The 23,028-nt window shown below is 40.1% G+C and overlaps 1 protein-coding gene across 5 annotated transcripts in view; it reads right to left on the bottom strand.

Annotated features, from left to right (window-relative positions):
- Nucleotides 1-23,028, bottom strand: part of ANO10 (anoctamin 10) — a 124,760-nt gene that overhangs the window by 24,003 nt on the left and 77,729 nt on the right. For all 5 annotated transcript variants that reach the window (XM_072328355.1, XM_072328352.1, XM_072328356.1 and 2 more), the window contains exon 12: nt 11,280-11,396. In XM_072328355.1, the coding sequence (XP_072184456.1) occupies nt 11,280-11,396 (117 nt within the window). The remainder of the gene's footprint in view (nt 1-11,279; nt 11,397-23,028) is intronic.

Below are 23,028 nucleotides of genomic sequence, written 5' to 3'. Positions count from 1 at the left end.
GTCACTCCTCCACCTCCCTCAACTTTCAATCTCAGGTTTAAACATTCACTTTTGTTTTCACTGCGCTTTCTTTTCAACCCAGAACATTCTGTTCTCATTGAAATGAAGGCCTCCAGAGCTGAGTATTTTGAGTGCTATAACCAAAATGTGCGGATAATGAGAGTAAAGTAAATGCAATTTAATCCATTTGAGAGGCTGGGAGATGTTATTGAAATACTGAATATTATGATGAGTGAATGGCACAGCTCAGAATGGATTCTTTTCTTCCTTAGCTCTTTGTTTGCACCCTAATAAAATCAATATAAACAAATTGCCTAGCAGAGCAAGGCTAGCATGGGTACTTAAACGACTTTTTTTCAGACCATTCCTTTTCCTGGATTAATTCCACTGTCACTGTGTGTAGAGCTATTGAACACTCATAGTGCAAATAAATGGAATTTTTCAAAGTACTCACTCTGCAGGGACTAGAAATGCCTAGCAGCTGATTAGAGTTCAGGGTGAACTACAGCAAGGCAAAGAGTGCATTTATTATATCAGGTTTGTGAAACTCACTGCCTTACAGCCTGACGGTGCCTTTCCCATGCAGGCTATAAACATTAAGTACAACAAAGAAATGCAAAACTAAGAACACTAGAAGAGTCTACATGCCAAAATGAGTCAACACAAGCACCCTTTCAGAATAAAGTACAATGGTCAGAATAAGACAACAAAAAGGATACATAATATGACAGTTTGCCAGCAGATCAGTGACAGAACCAGAACATGGAGCGAATGCGACTGCCCCTTGTTGATCTACAAACTAAATACCAAGAAACATTTATTGTTTCTAATTTTTTAAAGTAATACTGAACAGATTTTGCTGTTGATACACTTGATGTTGGTATGGCTGCTCTTAAGTCCCAGCTCTGGAAGGAACAACCAGTTGCCAACTGCTTCAGCAATTATGGATCAGAAAGCTGCACGACTGAAGAGGCAAGGAATTAGGGTGAATCATAGGATATGTGCAGACAACACGTCCTGAAGAACAACCCACTACTAGTACAGCAGGTACATTATTTCTCACCCCCCTCCAAAACAATTGGGAACAGGTCTCTCACTCCCAGTGATCAGCCATCAGCTATCATGTGGACTGGAGGTGTGTGAGAAATATTCTATTTAAGCAGCACAGAGGCTGCAGGCTGGTTTCACAGGGCAATCATCCCAGACACAAGAAGTCAGAACAGATTTAAGTTTTATCCTTGAGGAAAAAACTCAGTTTGTATTCCACTAACAAAGCAAAAAGGATTGCTTACAAACTAAGCAATGTACAAGTTCCACGGCACTAAGGGAGGAAAGCGTGCTGCAGAATGTTCCTCCATGGAGTTAACTGGGAGCTGTGATTGCTCTAGCAGCAGCCAACAGACTTCCCAAACAGAAAATGTTTTCCAAAGGAGGTTGGTTTTAACATTAGCCTGCCAACAGACAGAGCTGCCTTCATTTTACTTAGCAAAGGTGGTCTGCATAAATTTTCTTCTTTTTTTTTTTTGTTGACAAGAAGTTCTAAACTATAGCTGAAGTTACTCCGGCTCTGACAGTGGGCTGCATCAACTCAACTGTCGCATGCTGGATACAACAATACTGGCGTGAATGCAGGTTCACTTAGGTTAGGTGAATGCAAAGTAGTGCCCAGCAAAGCAATGTGGCTGCAGGCTGGACCTATAGCAGAGCACTAGCACAGCCTGCACCACAAACATTGAGCCCCATCCTGTTTTCTCAGGAATTTCAAGACTTGCATGGCTGCAGGATACAACATCCAAAAGATCTCTGTAATAAAAAAGCATTTCCTCTAGTTTGATGCTTGGCAGGTACAAAGGCTTCAGCTCAGCATGATATTGAATACTCTCGAGTTCAAGCAAAGCACTTCTGGACAGAGAGGAAGGGATTCTGCTCCTGACCTGTTTGGCAAGTGACCGCCACAGTGCTTCAGTAGTGCTTGGCCTCTGAAACCTGAGGATACAAGAGGATGCCACTTCTGTATGCACTGGTATTTCACAAGACTCAGGTAGAAATGCTCATTGTAAAGATCCCATGCCATGAGTGTCCCACCTCCCTGACTTTTCAAATAGATTTTAAGACAAGGCCAGAGATGAAGAAGAGAACGTTTCTGTATATTCAGTTCATATCATTCCAGCAGTCTCAGGGCAGGAGAACATCTTGTAGAGCTATCATCTGTTACCACTACTGAATACAGTGATCTTAGCCATTTAACTTGTAACAGAAATTACATCTGGCACACTGTCAAGAAGGGGCTGCTTCTATCCGAAGAAAGACTGAGACTCATGTTCATTATCATCAAACACCCTTTGCTCTTGCTCTTAAATAATAATGGATTCATCATTATTTATATAAAATATATAGTATATAATCAAAAAAAGGCCTCAGCAGATTTTCCTCACCTTTACTTTTCTCTCCCTAGAGAAATATCCATTCGCCTCCCTGCAAGTGAACTCTAGTTAAATCTTCCCATTTTGCTAGCAGTATAAAAAAAGCTAACAAAAGCTGAAGTTCAATTCTTTTTGGCAAATTAAAAGCAAAGATATGTTTAATACATCTCTACAAGAACAACAGTCCCTTTTGGCTGGGCTTAAAAACTCCCCCACCATTTCAAACAGTAATGAGAAGATCCCCCTGCAAGATGAGGTTCTATAGATGAGCTTCTCTTTTAAACTGATATTCAAGAAATTAACTGAATGTTATCTTGACTGATTTTGTTGTTTTTACAGGCCACTCATTTCTTTGGAACATATATGTACCTCACATGTAAAGCTGCTGGTCCTGCTGTGGAAATGATTCAGATGCACATGTGCTCAGCGTGCTGGCTTCAGGCAAGCGGCAGCTCATCCCAGAGGAGCAGCAGTGACCCGAGCACCAGGCAGTCCTTATGTAACGGGCTTATGCACCTTATGTAACCTCTCCACGCTGACAGCCCAGCATCTCCGGATGTCTGACCACCGGGCAGCTCCTGCTTTCCAGCCCTGGCACTACCTGCCTTTTAAGAAGGGATCTTCAAAAACAACCTACTGCCAACCCCTGGCCTCCCCTGACTGCCTATGTTAATGGCACCACACCAGCTAGCAGCAGGAAGAAAGGAGCTCTCCATATTTTAGACATTTTTTTATGCACCCCTGCAAATGCATCCAAACTCACAAGTTATTCTTCCTGACTGATATCCGTGCACAAAAACAAGATACTATGCTCTTAGGAATGTGTTCTACTTGGCTTTTCTAGACCATTTTTACAGCACACAAAGGTGAACTTTTTCAGCTGTGTTTGCTTTGAATCCTTCACAGCTTTCAGAAAACAGAACATGTAGAAGTAGTTTTTCAGAAAACTGAAATCATTTGAAATCACATTCTGATGAACAGAAGCGTTGAACTCCTAGCACATTCTTACAACAGAACACCCTCCTTTTGCACCACCATTGCTATACTTACACTATTTCACTGGAGCATGCCTATAAGCACTGGACAGAGGATGCAAGATAATTCAATCTAAAAAAGTTAAGAGGCTTTAGGCATTAAAACAGATTCTGAAATGTCACATTTTAGTGCAATAGTTCTGCCCTGAAAGCTACCCACCACGATTACCATTGCTGGTAAACACAAAACAGGAGCAAACAGAGGGTAACTTCAAAATGCATCTATTCCAGAAAAAAGTGGCTCCCTGCAATCAGTTGCATTCAAAGATTGCCTACTGTGACTATAAATAGGCTGCTAAGGAGGAGGAATTCAGTAGTTAAACTGGAAAGATATAACAAACATTATGCAGAAAGCATTAATACAATCCTATCTTCAACTATAAAGTTACTAGAGTTTGGAAGGTGGATTTTTAAGTGTTCCAGTCCCATGTGATAATTACGACTGTAGGTTTAATGTCTTCTTTTGGTGGTTGTTGTTTGTTGTTGTTCAACAAAGAAGCTGGAGGTCATTTGCTATGCTGTGCCATGATTTTTCTGTAAGTATGGTAAAGGGAGGATGGTTGGACTAGATGATCTTGTAGAATCACAAGGTTGGAAAGGACCTATGATCAACCACCACCAACTTCTGTGTATCTCATCTCACAAACTCAAAATTCAGATTTCTCAGGATTTCTGATAGATCTTCTCAAACGCGGACATCTGCCTGGCTCCTGCTGCGCCAGCTGAATGGTAATACGGTCTCCAAGCAAGAGGATTCTTTGAATCACTTCACATTCTTTGGCCATTTACACAGGCAGGGAAAGGGGAGCTGAGTTAGCTAAACCCTCGAAGCACATGTTTTGATTAATTGTCTTAAAGCAAATCTGCAAGCATCATTAAAAAGTTAAAACTAAATCAAGCAGTAATACTTTTCACAAAACCCATTTTAAAAAAAATCATGGAAACTCAAATCCACAGATTCCAGAAACCAAAAAAAAGACCTCAATGATAATTCAGCCAAACATCTCCTCTCATATGTAAAAGCTAATGAATTTTTCCACCACATCTGATTAGAATATGTTAAGTCAACTGCAAATAATCAACCCATGTCCTTCACACCAAGATTAATGAGTTGTAGCACTTCTTGCCAAAGGACATCGTGGATCCTAAAGCTGAAAATGGTTCAAAAGGAGAAAGAACAACATCATGGAATAGAAAACCATTGCAGATTCCTATATACACAAAGGAACTGATTAGGTATAGAAAACTAGAAATAAGATCTCTGAAAGGTTAGGGATGTATAGGAAGGTACACAACACCTGCTTGCCATGTTTTCCTGTTCGTTCCTAGGCATCAGTAGCTACAGGTAGATACAGCATGCCATCTCTGATAAACATTTGCTTTGTCCTTAATTCAGCAATTGCTCACACACTCCATTTCTAACCTGGCCTAGCATTCATCTGTTTTCACAGGTACAAAGATGTACCTGCTTTATGATTAAATGCATGCCATCTCTAATAACAGTCACTGCGTCACACTATGCTCTTCTCAAGGAAGTTGAGCCCCAACCCAAGCAAAAACCCTCATACATTATGTTACTTAGCTGTGAGACCTGAGTAGCTCCTACAGGACAGTAATTTGACTAAGGGTCAATCCTTCGCATGGCCTAGGAGGCAGGGGTCCCACTACGACTCCTCAAGAGCCAGAGACTCTCAAAGCCTGAGAGCTCTTGCAATATGACTTTTTTTGCTCATCTAGCATTGGAAAAGAACAAGCAACAATTCCACCTACCCTCAACTAGATGAGAGACAAGGTTTAACATACTTTATATTGTTCATGCCTGGTATATTTGCACATGTATGGGATGATCTGAAGAAGAACATTACGGCCTACCTGTTCAAACATAGCACCCCTTTAACATACACGCTTATGCCAACAAAACAAACTGCAAAATGGGGAAATACAAAATTAATATAACTGCTCGCCTTTATCTTCTCACCTGAAAAATCACCTCTCTCAATGTATTTTCAACTATATAAACTCACAGGTGCTGGGGGAAGGTCCAGAGTTAGATTCCAAAAGGTGAGAGAAACAACGGTCCATTTAAACACCTTCACAAAGCATCCCACATTGAAAGTCTGAAAAATATCTGCATAAGGACTGCTCAAACACACAAAAAACGTGCTACTTAAGTCATATAAATATATGAGTTATAATTCATGGCTATTATGCAATCAAAACAGAATTTACACATTAAATAATGCTATTCTTCTTATGCTATTCAGAGGAGAAATTACATTTCACTTTGGAAAAAAAAGTCGATGCTTACATAGCAAAGTCTCACCTATTTGACTTGCCTATTATCCACCACATTGATGTAGTAGATACAGATCAGAGTGCTATTTTTCAGGCAAAAAAAACTATAAATATTCAAGGCCCCACCAGCAAGCACAGAGGTACCCCAGGGTCAAAATGAATAAAAACCCAATGGCTGCTTAGGCAATATCCATCATATATGAAACTATCCTAAAGCTGCCATGATCAGTCTGTACAGCACGGGCAAACACTGTCATAGAGCAAGTGCCACCACTAGCAACACATCAACATTTACCCCTTTCCCTGCCCCATCTTTAAGGAATTATGTATATTGCTTTCCAGCTAGTCTCAAAAAGAAAACCTGAAGTTTTGTCTCCTGCTGTATTCCTTTACCTTCTTAATATATGGTGCAACCATTGTGGAAAAGCCTCTAAGTGCAGACAGGTGAGAGCCCTTTAGAAAGCTGGTTAACAGAGTTCTAGAAATCAAATCTCACTGTGCACTCTCATCTATATGGAAAATGGAAAAAACTTCTTCCCTTGTATTCAAACCAGTTCATACATAATCAGGAACCCCTCTGGGTTCTGAAACCATAAGAATACTGCACTTACATCAGACTTTCAGCAGGAACAATTTTAACCTGGATTTATCCTATCCCCTCACTCCAGGTTTTCTTGCTGAGATCACACCTTGTCAGTGATCTGGGCTGCCAGGCAAAAAGAGATAACTAATGTGACTGATATTCATTCCAGCACCAGGCTCCAGCTCAGACCTGAAAAAGCTAAAGTGAGCCATCTTTCCAGAGTGACTTAATTGTTACAGAACCGAATGGACAGTTTCACCCATGACAACAGTCACAGAGAATGAAGGGATTGCTGGAAGAGAAATATTACACCTTCTATGAAGCTGGGGAAGCTCAGAACTAGGGAGATTTTGTGCAATCTCACTCCCAGCTGAAAAGTCATAACTGGGACACAAAAACTTCCTGTCATCATCATCATATCATAGTATCATAGTATCGTGCGAGTTGAAAGGGACCTTAGAGATCCCAAATTAATTATTGGCTTTTGATTTTATATTATTCTCTTTTAAGGACAACCATTTATTTTGCTTTTCTTGGAAAAATGCTTTTGATATCAAAGTGTCAAAGAAAGGACCAACATTAAGGTATTGATATTCAAAATATATATCCATTGGCAAAATTGTGTGAACACAGCTTGCACTCCTATAGGGCATAAGACTTTCAATGTTTAAAAAGCTGCGTATGAAAATATAATTAGTCCTGCATTACATTTGCATTATATCCCTGCAGCTACCAAACACATGCAAATGGTACATTAAGAAATGTTTGGAGGCATTCTGACTACTCACCAGGGAAAAATTGCATTTGCAAAGTTAAATTAACAAGTTTGGGCTCTAAAAACAAAACAAAACCCCAAACCAGCAAACAGCAGTTATTAGCAGTAACCCTATTTTCACATCCACTGTAAGTTACATCTGGTTGCAAAAAACAGCAAAGCCTTTAAAAGAATGCAGGCACTTTTTTTTTGTTTTTTGCTAGAAAAAAAGTGAGACTCAATTTCTTCAAAAAACACAATTGTTAAGGGTCGCTCTGTTGTTTTATTTTTTGGTCAAAAACATAAAGCAGTTGTTTTACTTCATCCCGTTCTGTTTTCACTTAAATTCATCAAATTCACCATTTTAGCTGAAGCTTCACCAGGTTTCCCGACAGGCTTTCTGACAGGCTGCCTTACAAACTCTTGACTAGCTGAATGAAACCTTTAGTCCCCTCTCCTCCTGACTGACTGCTTGTGTTTGCACCGCATCGCCAAAAAGCGAAAAACAAGCTTCTGCTTTTTGGATCAGCAGCATTTTGAGGGCAGTCCTGAAGCTACAAATCATCCTTTTCCGAGCCCTCTAATTCCAGTTACTATCATACTGAATGAGGCAGTAATCCTCTGAGTTTCTTGCTGGCTTACAAAAAGCTACCTTCAGTTTCCATTTTGTAGGACAAAATAGCAGGATGGTTAGCACTCACAACTCATGCTCTCCCAGTGTTAAGCATTAAAAATGGTTCCCATTCTCCTTCTCACAGAAAAAAAGGACATATCTGTGGCTCACTGCCAGTTCAAGCAGCTCCGTTGGCCAGTCACAGTCACAGCCTCATTCTGAGATGCATGACATGCTTACATGACACTGAAGTGCAAAACCTTTGCCAAAACAGCTTTTTGTAGAGGTAAAACAGGCAAGCATAAGGGTCTTCTGCTCTGGGGAACATCTAAGCTAACAGTATTTCTGTGGTTTTGTTTTGAGCTACTGCAAGTTTTCTCACCAAAGCTTAAGCACAGGCCAGTGGCCAGAGGGGCCACCACTTTCAAACTCTGTGTATTCCTTTGAGAAAATATGTGATTAGCGCTAATGTGAACCTTTCCCAGGGGAAACAGCAAGGTCTAGCCACCGCTGTCAACAAGAAGAACACTCTGCAGTTATTAGAACTGCCACGGTGCAGTGAATTGCAAAGGTAAAGCACTAAAATTGTGATTTTTATTGGAAAGCAGTAACTCTTACATGCCAGAATACCTGTAAAAGCAGGGTGAAAAAGATGAAGGACTCCATATGACTGCACCTAGGTGAACAGACAGCAGGTTCCCTCCTGGACATTCTCTCCTAATTCCTTTCAAAAAGAAATGCTAGTTCATGCACTGTCATATTTTAAAGAGGTCTCTTATCAGAGATGATGCTGTGAACAGTCACAGCTTTTTCCTGGAAAGGAGACGGAGACCACCAGGCTCACTTTCAGTAAAGAGATGACACTGCTGGAGAAATATTAGCAAATGTCACACCTACCCTTGGCTTTAGAAGTGTTGTTATTATGCTGGAAATCATTAAGAAGTATTATAAACGCATTCTAAAGCACTGTAGTAACTGCTTGTGGAAATTCAGATCACTCTACGACATTAAGCAGTTGGTATGACCACCAAGGAAGACACCGCATGAAAAAGCTTTCAGAACTAACATGGAGTAGTCGCTGCACTTTGTGAAAAGATACACCATTCTTTGCTACCTAAAACGTTACTTTTTCCCTGAACAAAAATTGGAGATATAAAAAAAAAAGATATTTTGGAGTGTTTTCTGTATTTCATGCTCAGAAAGTAACCGAGCATGAAAGCAACACAAACAATTATTCTGCCTCAATTTATTTCTCATTTGATTTGCCTGGCTGCACTGAGCTCTTTTGTCTATTCATTAAACTTCGACCTGTCCAGAAGCCAAAATGCTTATCCATGTAGCTTTCAATGTTACTAGAACATTGCTTTAAAAATGCTAGCTGTAGTGTTCTCATGCTAGTTTTACAGCACTGAGACTCTCCCTAAAAACACTGTCATTTCTGAACCACCCAAGAATGAATCCAGCATTCTTTTGCTTCTTGCAGTGCACCAGTATTTCATCTGTTCCTGAAGAGAGAAATTAGACCAAATAACATAGCATGCTATTGCTCTTGCAAGAAATAGATGCAACAGAACTGAGTGCTGCATTAAAGTACAGGAAGAAGGTTTTGTGTGCCTAAACTCGCTTTAAGAGTTAGCTACTTTCTTATGAGGGATCATGATGTTCACCTCAGTAGCTGACAGTGACCATTCCTCATTGCTCAGCATCCAGGCTTCCTTCCAGGTGACAGAAAAAGCAGACAATTTTAGGGATTGAGATCAGGATTGCTCCTGCTCCTCTTCCACACCATATTCTCCTGAGTCTGCTGTTGAAGTGCTGAAGTTACTCTCTGCCTTACCTTACCCTTCCCTCTTTCCCCTTAAAATAAATAAATAAAGAGTATAACCAGCCTGAGGGACAAGTGGGAAATCTGAAACAAAGTTCACAAATGGAGCACATTCCCCAGTTTCAATTTAAATGCTGCAAGGCTTTTGTCTGACACTGAGCACTTGCACTGAGGGTATCAAAAAGTATTTTCAAAACAAATCAAGACTATTCAACAGTCTCAACATAAGCTGGATGAAGAAATGTTTAAAAGAAACATTTCAGAACCACCTAAAACCTTTCTTATCTAAAGATTGGAAAGAACTTCAAAATAGCAGTGCTCTTATTCCTTATGTGTTTTTGTCATTAATGTTGTTTTTGAATTACAGCATTTTTCATCATAGAGGAGTTAACAACCTTTAAGGATTATCATTAGTCTCTACCAATGAGCTGGAACACTGTACTCCCTGAAATTCCTTTCAAAGAGACACTTAGTCTTCCTAAGGATTTGAACACAGAACAGTTACAGTTCAACTGCACCGGGTAGAAAGCAATTACCTTAGCATTAATGAAAATCTGAAAGTGCTCAGCCTGCCTTAAGTTAAGGATCCCAAACATAATCAGTACAACAGCAGTACAACTGTATTAGGTTCTCTCCCCAAACACTATATGTGGAGCTTAATAATCAATTTTGGCATCTTAGAGATTTACAGTCCGATAGTGTTAGCATCCTTCTAATAGCTATATCCCAAGACAGTGGTAGTCTAAAAGCTTTGAAAGAAAAAAAATACAGATCACTTTTAATGTAAAGCCCACATGGTAAAACACAACGATACGTGTGCCTGGATAGTATTAAGAGTGTTGCACACTTCCATAACAGTATATAAACCAGTTTCTCTGCAACACGATACCACAGCACGTTTGCCCCAGACTTTTATATGTTGTTTCAAACAGTTATTTCTGTTTGTTGATTTTTTTCCTCTGTTTTAAGTACCTACCAAGGCACCTAAAAACCAGCCAAATATTCTTGCTGAATTCTGCAAGTCTAGAAGTAATAGATGAGAACTGCCAGGCTTCTGGTTCTTACTGAAATTCACATTAAGTCCCGACTGCTGACATATATACTCATGTTGAAAGAGACTCAGTACATATTCCAGTTGGAACGCCATAATCAAAGGTGACTGTCTTCACTTGAGCTTAAGGTTCCTGTGGATGACCTAGTTTTGCCTGCTTAAGAAATGAAATCGGAGAAGTAATAACTGAAACTGAATTGTAGTCCTGCTCCTTTTAATATTATCTAAAAAGCACAAAACATCCACGACCAGCTCCCAGAAACTTCACACTGAAGTACTAGAAAAAGGCAAAAGAAAACTATCAAGCATTACATTCAACTGTAATCTGGATTTTATTTGTTATGTCTGATTATGGAAGACATCGCTGACCTCGATAGCGATGTTCTACCACATGAGAATTGGGTTTTTCTAACTAGAAAAGGCAGTGCATTGTTTTCAGACTTGGTTTGTCCAGAACTAAGAGATCATTTTGTCACAAGCTGCTACATTAGACATTCCATTTCTACATAAATACCACAGAACAGAGGTTACACAACAGCACCTGGAGCACACAAAGTATATGCTTAATACAGCATTAAAGGAGTCTCAGCATCCCAGGATTTATGTATTTACACACCTAAAACTAAAGCAGAATCTTCCTCATTTATCTTTCCTTCAGGCCACCAAAGCTTTTCACTGCTATATAGGTCAGTTGCTCTTACCTGTTGTTTGAGAGCCTCTAGAGATTCAAATTCCAATTTGGCCAGCTTTATCTGTATCTCCCTTGGCTTATCAGGAATTACAAACGCCATGACAAACTTTATTGCTAGCAGCAAGTGCTGAAAAGAAAAAAAAGAAAACATTCTATAGAGTTTGAAGCTTGAAGAGCACATTTTTTTAAGTGTTAGTAATAGATGTAAAAGCATTTATTGTGACAAGTGCATAAATAACATACTATAACCATTTCTAGTCTCAGCTACTCCACATTTTTTTCTATTTACATTCATTCACAATTTGAATATGAACATATTTTGTTTAGTTTCTAAAGAAATGCTATTTTCTTTGTGTTCTCTAAGTTTCTAATTTTCTATTTGTTATTCCAGTAAAGCTGGTAGCTCTTTAAATATATTATTTTTTGGTGCACAGAAACTGAATTACAGCACACAGTATGTAGTGATTTATGTATATGTGTATATAATACATTTACACACACAGGACAGTAATACATCATCAGCTGAACACAGATTAAGAGGTTAATGAAGCATTTAAAGAGTCTGCTGTGTAACACCATATTATTCCATGTCAACAGTAAAATACTCTTCAACTTGCATGGAAGTCTTTCCCCACTCAGCTCAATGGTCTCCCAATAAGAATGTTGCAGCTAACCCTCAAAAATCTCTTTTTTTTAAATAAGAGAGCAAATGTGCTTTCACTTCTTTCAGCATGTGAAGAGCATTACTGTATTATCAACTGAACAAGGCTCAGCAAAGCAGTACCCCAATGCTTTTCCGGCGTGCTTGTTTGCTTTGTTTTTGCAATACACCTGTTATCCACAGACAGTGAAGATTGCCTTTGATACACTCTGCCAGAAAAGTCAATTTTCATTCTAGCACAACTGTTAGCCTTTAAACAGATGGACGCAGCCCTAAATATAAAAGCAAGACTTTCTGAATTGAAAGCTTTCAAGCCACACAATAGAAATACAAATGGGGAAAAGTCCTTATTTTTGCTTGCCCTATGTCCTGCAGATGACTGGATTAGATGGACAAAGCTCTATTAGTAATAAATTGCCCAGAAACAAGTGGGATGCTTCAGTGTGTAAGGTTGTGACCTCAGCAAACGTGCAGGACTTTGTAGACAGTAATAGCTGTTGTTTGGTAACATCTTCAAGAAACATATAGATTCCCAACATGTCTCCTGCTGTTTTTACTTACAAAGTAAGAGTAATATTAATAAAAATGGGAAGGCGACTGGCAGAAATGATGAATGTTGGTCATCGGACTCATACAATCCCTTGTAAAGAAAACATATCTAATTTTATTAGCAGTTTATATTGCATTTCAGAATTGCCATCTGACTGCGGAAATTAAAGTAGTTATTCAAGAAAAACTGAAGAAAAAGTAGGGAAATGAGTAGTTGTATTCATCTTATCATTCCTTTTTTGTACTGATTTCTTAATGCTGTTGTACTGTAATTCCCATAAATCAGGAAAAGGAGCCATCTGCTTTTAAAGAAAAATGCCTTATGTGAACAGAATAAATCACCAGAACAGACAGCAAAATATCCCCTCATACACACTAGTATGGATGTATTTATTATAGGAAGAAAACACTATTCTATCCAAAGTTGTTACACAATTAGTGTAAATGTATCCATCCAATACTAAAATCTCTTCACAGAGCTAATTTTGGCATCTTTTTAAACCAGGTCACAAAGCCAACTACTATTTCTCACTGCAGCCATCAGAAACCAGTGCTGCTTCCAAGAACATGCCCTTCATAACAATTTCAAGAGGACTATTTCACTATGAGCAAAACCCAGGATAACATTAACACAAGCTGCAAGTTCCCTGATGCCAGCAGCAAATTCCACCCCACCCCCTCCATTTTGCAACCTGCCAAATGGGCACAGAGAGAAACAGCAACGAGTCTCTCCCTCTTGGAAAACTCGGTGCCATTAAACCCTGTGGTCTTTGTGCCAGGTGCTTCCAAAGCTGGAGGAACTATTCTGTTCCGCACAGCTACTGACAAGAGGAGAAGCAGCAGCTGTGTTTTGCGGCAATGTGTCCCCAACCTTCTCTCTTGTAAAACAGAAAATGCAAATTAGGGTTAAATTCATTGGATTTTGAAGAGCTGATTTGATTTCTATAGCAGTCTGACTGCAGCGATTCCTGTCAAAATCTACTCAACTGGAGGAAAAAGGGGGGGAAAGAAGGGGAGAAAAGAAGAACAAAAACAGTAGCTGCTTGACTGGTTAGTCAATGCAGCGCAACATCAGCTGGGAAACAATTAATAAAATTTTGTAATAAAATCCTTTTTTTTTTTTTTTTTTTTTTTTAAGAATCTAATATTTACTCTCAACAACAACAAATCATAAATCTGGACACAGTCCGATCTGCTAAGAAACAAGATGGCCACTGACTTCTCACTGTACATAGATAAGGCATTCCATGTGAGAACCAACACTTCACTTCCAGCCTCAGCGCCCCACTGCTAAAAGCAAAAGAAAGTATCACTGCAGGATCATGTTATTGTCAGAGCTGAACGCAGGGAAATCACGAGAGCCTTTGCTAGCACTCTAGAACACACGTAAATAGAATCTGACTTACAAAAAACAAAACAAAAGCCCCTTTGCTATCACCTTCCAGATTTTGTTTTATCCATAGAAGTGTCCAAAACCCTGGGAGGTGACGATGAGAAAAGAGGAAGCTGTTATTTCATGCTGGTCCTGTATCAAGGCTTCTCCACACCCCCCATTCAGTTTGAGGCTGTCTTCCCTTCCACAGACATACACACACACACAACCCAAACAACCATCCTGATTTGCATGCATCTTCCTTTTATCTCTAAACAAGTATAACCCATCCCTCCTACACTGTCATCAGAATAATCTTTCTCCTTCTCGCTGCCAAAGCTCAGGGGAGACCCTGAGAACAAACTGTAGTCGTTCTGCCTCAGACTTCATGCCTCTTGCCACTCTAGGTCTGACACTGTGACATCCATCTCAGTTCTCATCTGGAACATGCTTAGGACAGGCAATGCTCATGCACTTGCGCCTGACGAGTTCCTTTAAGTTCTGCAGGGAGAGTTTCAGCCTGCATTGAAGAAGGATGCAGCTGGACTGTGCTCATCACACAGGGCAGCAGGAGGCTTCAGCAAGGATAGTCTCTTTATAGTTTCTAACAGTGCCACTTTGTGTGACTTGGTGAACATATACACACAAATAGAACCACTGAGGCTGCCTGAGGAAAACTGATAGATGCTTTATAGCACACATTAGACAAGTAGGACCAGACCAAACATCTACTATCATCTATAACAGTATATTTGCAAAAGCAAACCTCGATTAACAGAGTATTTAAGCTATATAAATATATTTATGTATGGAAAAACATTTAATCACAAGCTTAGAACTACAGGATTAAAAACCAGAGCAATTTGTTGAATCTAGGTCTTAATATTCAACAGCTGAATCACAATGCACACTCTATTTGTCTAGGGCTGCTATGGTGTGATGTGTACCAAACTCTATTGCCCTAAGAGATGAATGCTGCCTTGTGCAGTGTCCATACGTTTACATTTTTTCCACCTGTTTTAATTAGTGCAGAAAACCTTGCAAGTACAACTCTACACTGAAAAAGATACCAGGCATGACATACTGCTTTGAGGCAAGCTACAATCATTTAAGAATTATGAAGTTGCACCCTGAGAATCAGTGTTTGTTTCCCTCCTGTTGCACCAGCAGGACTTACACACAGCCCTGCCCTGCCCAGCCTTGGCCTTACGCCTTCATGTTTTCAGCAAGTTACAGCCAAAGCAAAGGGTGAAGCAAAGCAGGAGAAAGAATTAGAAAGGTGACATTTCAGTCATCATCTACATCATCTCTTTGTGAAAGAGCTGACGAGCAGAGAATGGTCTCTTCTGCCCTCATGGATTTTTGTACTGTTTTCTACAATACTCTAAGAGCCCAGTTGGAAAATAAATAGAGCAACCCAGTACACTTTATGAAACATGGTGCTGTTCTTTGAAAGCCTTAGGAAGAATTTAAGTCAGACAACTTTCAACATAAATCATCAGTGGCAATCTGTTAAGTAACTACATTCTGCCAATGCACACGCTAGCGAAGTTGAAAGCACGAGTAATCCAATCAGTTGTGCAGGCATTAATTTTTTTCCACTTACAACACCATTATATTTTCTATTAATTCTATTAACTCCAAAAGCACAACTTTTCTATGTATAGATTATTTCTCACTTTCAACCACAGCTGCTATCCATCATATTCAATCACTGCTGAACTGAAAAGGTAACCTGGTTTCATTAGTCTGTCTGAGAAGATTTAGATGCACAAAGTCCTCCGCAGTTTTCTCCAAGGTAATAATTAAGAGGTAGGTTTCCAAAAAACTCTATAAAAATGCGAAGTACACAAATGAGCCTTTTAGAAATGTTCTAAATCATAACTTTTCTCACATTTGTTTCCCCCTGCTGTCAATTCTAAAGATGTGAAAAAAATGCTTCAGGTGTAAATTTGTCTTGGAGCTTTCGAGAATTTGCTAATGGTTAATTCTGCAGTAACCCAACAGTCTTTAAAGCAGCACGACAATGCGCCGATCTCTATGTAACCACTTGATAATCCTCAAGTGTTTTGGCACAACCCTTATCTCAATTTATGGAAAGTGTTTAATAGGAACTGGGATAAGAGTTGCCAAAAGCCAAATTAGCTAATGCTGAACATAATGAATAGTAGAGCCTTGACTGTGCTCTGAAATAAATTCCAAGTGAAAAGTGGAAAGAAGGATGCCCACAGAATTCAAATTGACAGTGTGATTAATACCAAGCCTTATGAAGTGCCTCTTAGCTGATTGCTAGCATTACACATAGGCTACTGTTCTGACAGGTATAGTTTATTGTCAAAATGCCCACATGGTCCACATCAAGGAATGAAAAAGAATAGTTTGGTATTTGCCATTAATCTACAAACTTATAATTCTTTCTACCTCTAAGCCATACATTTTTCTCCACGATAAAAATGCAAGTAAATTACAGTCATTATAATTATGCACTCTAAGGATTTCTGTTTGACAGGACTCTGAAATTCATCATTCATTGCGCAACTGGATGACCAGGGATTAATACAGCGACAAGAAGCATTACTTCTGTCATCTAGCTTGAAATCACTGTATGTCAGTTCAGAGCTCAGGAGAAATTCTCACCTACAGTAGGCACCACAGTTCTTGAAAAGAGCTTGCACCTGCCTCAAACCTCATATGCCTTAGTTAAAGCCAAAGTGGACAGGTACCTGCCACATGAGTTCTGGACAGCTCTGTCAGTTCATATATGTACATCTTGACATATCTGAATTTGATAAAATCAATAGACTTCTCAATTTGACATTTTTATTCAGTTTATGCTGGGAAAAGACAACGTTGCATTGACATCTGAAATAAATTCTTTTAAACTGCGATGGTTTTGTTTACTGCAGCACAGAGAAATGTCAATACAGCATGTACACTCTATGGAGACTTTATCATCGAGCCAACTACTCCTTGCCAGTTTGAACAGAGGTAAAATCTAATTGGAGAGAGGAGAACAGTTGAGTGGGTTACCTGCTCAAGGCTACTCTAGCTCAGCCTCTGGGGCAGTCACCATGGGGATTCATGGGACATACCCCAAGACAAACAGTCCCCCATAGAAAACAAGCATAGCTATCCTTCTTAACTCTGATAAAAGGTAAATGACTATTGCCTAAGGAGAGTCTGAACACCTTCACAGCTCTGTTCCAAAGGATAAGATGCTGATATATAGCATTTCAAAGTTTCCTTTAATAGCTGCAAGTTTTTCATGAGCTCTCATCTATCCCTGGCAGAACACAAAACACACACATGTATATACTACATATACGGAGAGATACGCATTAAAGAAGGAAGTGACTGGAGAGCATTGAGAGCTCCAAAGGTTAGCACTGCACCCGAATTCTGAGTTTAGAATTCTGTTCCTTTTTTCCTACTGGTTTTTCCAACACATTCTTAACCAAAGTCTGTGGCAGAAACCATCCAAGCCAACTCCACCAGTCTCAGAAGGGAGGTGCTGTTTATTCAGTGGCATTCACAGCAAATGTGACAGCACATAATGAACTCGGTATTTCACTGAAGGAAACAGAAACTGAAGGTCCTTTTGTTGGGCATATGCTCAGAGTGATCTCAGGTCAGGATTAAGATGCCTCAACAGGCTTGCAGATCATTGGGCATTTCTAATGGAATGGATGAGATGAAGGCAATTCTTATCATTTTCTGAGACCTTGGATTAAGTCTGTAGATGAGACTCTACTTTGTTGTTGCTGTTTTAAAAAATGACAGAATAGAAGATGGATATTGGAGTGGGCAAAACTTCTCACTATTTGCATTTGTTGCAGTCATTCCTACATGTGCAATGCAGAAACCAAATGCTTCTGTCATTACCTGAACATGTACAAACAACGCAAACACTACAGAAGTGGAATGTGTGCCCACCCCATAAAAACCAAACAGCTTTAGAACCTTCCCTCTCTACATACATGCAGGACAACAGCCATAGTAGACCACAGTGGCAGAAGTATTTCTCTTCCATGGCCGACTTGTGGCCTATCCGCCACTTGTGAGTTCTGAAACACAGCAACATTTATTCTCTTCCAATCAAGGAAAATATGACACAGAAGCACAGAACAATCAAAACACAGCTGTAATAAAAGGATGAACTGGAAACTGACTTTACACTGCATTTAAGGTTTGGATGACCTCAGAATAACTAAATTAAATGGGAAGGGATTTTACCAAGGAAATCATAAGCCTCCTGTCAGGCAGAGGTGGGCCATGAGATACCACACTGAGCAACGAGTGAATTACAAAAAACAAAAGAGCAACAAATCCAAACCAGAGACAGAGCTCATCATTGACTCGGCAAGGAGGAACAACCTATTGTGACAGTTTCTTTTTACACTGTAAACCCCGACCCAAAACTCCTCCTCTTACCGTTACTCAGGCTGGACAAGACAGGAGCAGTTAGGGCAGTTAGAGAAGGGTGGGACAATGCATGGGGTTACCACTGGCAACAACACTGTGAAGTCACACTGGGGTCCTGGCTACATCAACCAGCCCACCAAAACGAAACAACTCTTCACAGCACTCTTGCTGTTGCTGCAGTCTGCAAGACAAGAGTTGACCAAAAGCTGTCTTTGCTGCTGCCCACTGGCCCTGCTTTTGGCTATGTTCAACATCAGGGCAGCAAAATCACCTACCCAACAGAGCGCAGAGAGAACGATGCCCCAGCCTGTGCCAGCCTTCCCAATGAAGGGCACCGCTCAGGGTGCAGGCAGCACAGCTCCATCTGTCAGCATGCTGCACAATGACATCGAGGAGCTGTGCATGAGGATGAGGAGGCTCAGCATTAACATCAAGCAGGTGTGTACCAAAGATGCACCCGGCAGCACAGGCTGGGCCAATGACAAACAGCTGACTCCCAAGCCATGTGAACTGGTGAGACAAAGTGTGGACCCTGCAGGTTATGTGTGTGACCCACCCAAATGTGACCACTGAGCTGCACACAGATTGCACTCAGCTCAGCCATGGGCTGGTAGATAGGGATGGGGAATGGAATAGGCCCCGCTTAACCCATGGTGACGTGGTTTTGGACCTGCTCTGAAAGACAGACAAGTCCACGGAGCCAGGTGGACTGCACCCTAGAGTGCTGAGGGAGTGGGCGGATGTGACTGCCAAGCCACCCTCCCTCATCCTTGGACAGTCCTAGCTAACACAGAATGATTACAGACTCCAGAGGGAAAAGGGTGCTCAAAAGATAAATGCAATTTAAAGAGACATTCTGTGTACAAAAATGGAGAAGATCGGCAACCAGAATCTATCAGCCAACATCCACATCCACCTCTGCATAGGAAGCGCAAGCACTACAGTGAGAGACTGCAAAACAAAGCCAGCCAATGTGAGACCTTTACAAACAGACTGCAGGATGAATTCACATCAGTGGCCAAGAGGCCCGCTCCATCCTGCCTGACAAGAATGCAGGACTTCACATCTTTTATAGCAACTTCCCCTCTGTGGAAGCCATCACCATCACAGAGGCAAAGTTTAACCAACAGGCTTCCTGCAGCCAATTGCTCTCTTCTACTACAGACCTTCAATTGTTTAACCCAGAAAGTAAACAGTTCTCAGACTCGGGAGAGCATTCAAGAGAACTCCAGCCTTGGCAGGGCTCCTTGCTTCACTGCAAGCATCCATGCGAGGACCTTCCCTTCAGCACCCTTCCAGGAACTGTTACATGCTGTTTAAGGCTTTTAGACATTAATGGTGTCATGTTGTTTCTTTGTTGCAATGATTGCACTACACAGAGTTATTTCTTTAGGTATATGCATTCCAATGCAATAGTTTCTGTAAGTAATATTTTCATAGATAAGTGTCTATTTCCTTTAGATAAGAAAGCTGAATTCTGGTTGGATGGATTCTTTTTCCTGTCAGTTTTTACAGAATTATTCAATATTTCTTTAACTACACACAGGCTCAAGTATAAGTTTATAACTTGCAATTTCTTTCCTGTTTTAGGGATCACTTCTGCATATGGACTTTGTTTTGTGCAAAGTGCAGGTTACACTGAATGTACTTCTTGCAGGTACAGGTGGAAAAAAAGACATGTGATTTGTATGGGAGATAGGATTCTGTGAGGCACTTTGTTGTATTACTGCTGTTGTCCTCAACAAAATAATTAAAAATAAGACAGTTGGATCAGATGATCTCAGTGGTCTTTTCATACCTTAATAATTTTATGAGTCTTAGCGATTATATGACCAGCAAGAAGTGGCCAGAGAAACCTCTCTGATGTGGGAGACGATGCTTCTAAAAATGTGAAGGAGAGATTCCTGGGATAAGATTAGGAGCAAAAATGACAGATGATGAACATCTAGGACTCCAGGGTAAGTGAAGAGGGGAAAAAAAGTCCAGGAAGCTGCAAAGCTGTGACAGGACATGCGCTGACATCACAGGCCTGCACTCACACTGCATGGCCACAGTGGAACAGATCAGCCATGTCTGGGGAAGCACTAATAACTGCCATCTTTGCCAGGAGAAGGGAAAAAGGAACCCATTACAAAGTTCCCATCTTAGCAATACTAGATTCTAAATAACCTCTCAACTAGCATACTGCACCTCTACCAGTCCTTGCTCATTCTGCCCAACTGCTGCTGAAGGACTCTAGAAGTAGTTGGACTGCACAAGTACATAGCAGCCACTGGTCATTCAGTAATGCTAGAGATGATTTTTATGGCTTCATACTTATTGACATTCATTGATGCTTGCAGAACATTTATGGAGACCAACCAGTGGACGTGAGCGCAGTGAAGCATGGTGGGTGGTATATTTTCCAGAGGATGACTTTGGGTCAACTCTGCTGGTGCAGATTCTGATGAGCACAGCATGCAGGCTCTTGTTCACTGCTGGAATAAATGCACAGCTGATGGTGGTGACTGTGTTAAAAAACATATTTTTTTTTTATAGCTGAGGATTTGCTCTACCAAATAGTGTTAGCGTGCAGTGTTCTGGCTTCCACAGAAACAAATAAGAGGCATTACTTACAAAGTGACCTGTGTATTTAAAACCTGCGAGTAAATTTAGCAGGACACAGCACATTTTTAAATCTGGACCAAAAGGTGAGTCATGCTATGCTAAATAATGAACAAAATGTCACAGCCATGAGTCACTAGAGAAAAATAATGGTATTGCAGCTTACAAAGTAAGCTGCAGACTAATTAGTCTCTATTCCCATGCAACTCTAATGAAATCAAATTATTGAAATGCACACAATAAAACTAGCTGATTTCAAACAACGCTATTCCATATGAAGAAATTAATAGTTTTTATATTGGAAACTCATTGCCTTCATTTTTCCTGTAAAGATGAGGAGGTGATGTTCTAGAAAAAAATACAACATGAACTCTAACAATCTTTTTGCGTTTTAACAAAGGTCAGAAGAAAAGCTTTGCATTCAGCTCAACTACTTTAATTAAACATTGCAGCAGGTGTTTGGCTATGTTTCCAACTCCTAAAAAGCCTGTATAAAAATTGTATGTTTAAAAATATAAAGACCCATGTGTCCTCAAGCTCTCTTTTTCTGTATACTCCATGAATGAGTATTCACAGAATCATGTAAGATTTTCTTTCTTTTGGAATGTTACCTGCCCTAGCTACGAAAGAGTTCTTCATCAAAGCTGTTAGAAGCTAGCCACACAGTTCTGATGTCAACTTCTATTGCCATAGCAGACCTGTGCAGCGCAGCCCAACCTTGAGTTTAACCTCAGCTGATGACCAGGCTAAAACATAACTGGTTTACTCAAGCTCACAAAAAGAGAATCCTCCCCATGAGCCAAATCCACTTTGAGGAAGTTACTGTGACTAAAACAGACCCCCTTGTAGGTCATATCCACAAAGTCAAGCTTTTCAGCATCCACATATCTCATGCACTCCCATTAAAGCAGACTATGAAATGCTGCCAGAACTGCTTAAGATCAAGGAACACAAAGCCCATCTTAAGGTCTACACTCCAGAAGACAAACAGGAGAAAACTGAGAGGAAGAAAGGAAAAAACACCAGCAGTACATATTGCTGATAGGTACCAAGCCATTTTATCACCTGCATTCTCAGCTGATGATGTGAATCCCAGCGTAAAGACTAGAAAGCAGTAACTCCTGTACAGTGGGATACATTCAACTGCACCAGTGCAGCGCTGCCATTGAATAGTAGACAACTTTCATTGCACAATCCAATAATTACTCCTTGACAAATTCAGTGGACACATGGAACATTCCTGAAACCAACATAACTGAAATTCCAGTGGAACACCACTCCTGACCAGTCACCAGATGGATTTAACTCCATTCCCCACCAAACTGTGGCGTAGTGAATACCCAAAAGATGAGCACAATTTTCCACTGTTTACAACATTACTTGCTGCAAATTTGTCTTTCTTTTCAGAGATGCTATTTTAGAGAACAAATCCCTAATCCCTCTTTTCTTTTATTAAGATCACAGACCTCTTGGTCAAGAATAATTCACATATACACAGTATTCCATACAAAAGAAATACTCCCCACATACTCAATGTAAGAACTAGACCCGGCTGTACTTGCGGGTGTAGATTTTTGTGTGAGGTAACAATTAAAGCATTATATTCCAACACTATGAATTGTCACAACAAATCCCTAAAGCTTAAACATTTGTCAGGTAACATATTCTTAAATCACTTTTTTCCCTACCATCTCCTTTAACAGGGAGAATATCAGCCTGTTTCAAACACTGGCAGGAAAAAGATACTGTCAAAGAGTATTCAGAAATAAGACCTTCTATTGCATGACACAAAAGTATTACAAGGAGAAAAAGTTTATTTTCCTTTCAATTCAGCAGAATGTTGCCATTCTCTGACAGTTCTGAATAGTTCTGGGTTAGACAAGATGGCTTCACCATAAATAGCAATTCAGAATCCACTATTGTGATGAATCACTTTAGCAGAGATATCTAGCTCGCTCAAGCCAGAAAAGATGTTTTTACTAGTCAGCAGACAAACAGGGTGAAGTCGTATTGTTCCCACTGAAAGTGAGCAGAACAAGCACATTACCCTGTCACCTCAAGCCTGAAAAAGCATCTGGATTCTTTTCAGAATTTATAGGGATGCCAAATGTGAACTAAAGAAGTGCCAAACATGTACTGCTTTTATTCTAA

Source organism: Excalfactoria chinensis, chromosome 2 (genome assembly GCF_039878825.1).
Source record: "Excalfactoria chinensis isolate bCotChi1 chromosome 2, bCotChi1.hap2, whole genome shotgun sequence".
In the NCBI taxonomy this organism is placed as follows: domain Eukaryota; kingdom Metazoa; phylum Chordata; class Aves; order Galliformes; family Phasianidae; genus Excalfactoria; species Excalfactoria chinensis.
Note: the sequence above shows the minus strand (reverse complement) of the source record. Positions and strands in the feature narration are given on the sequence as shown.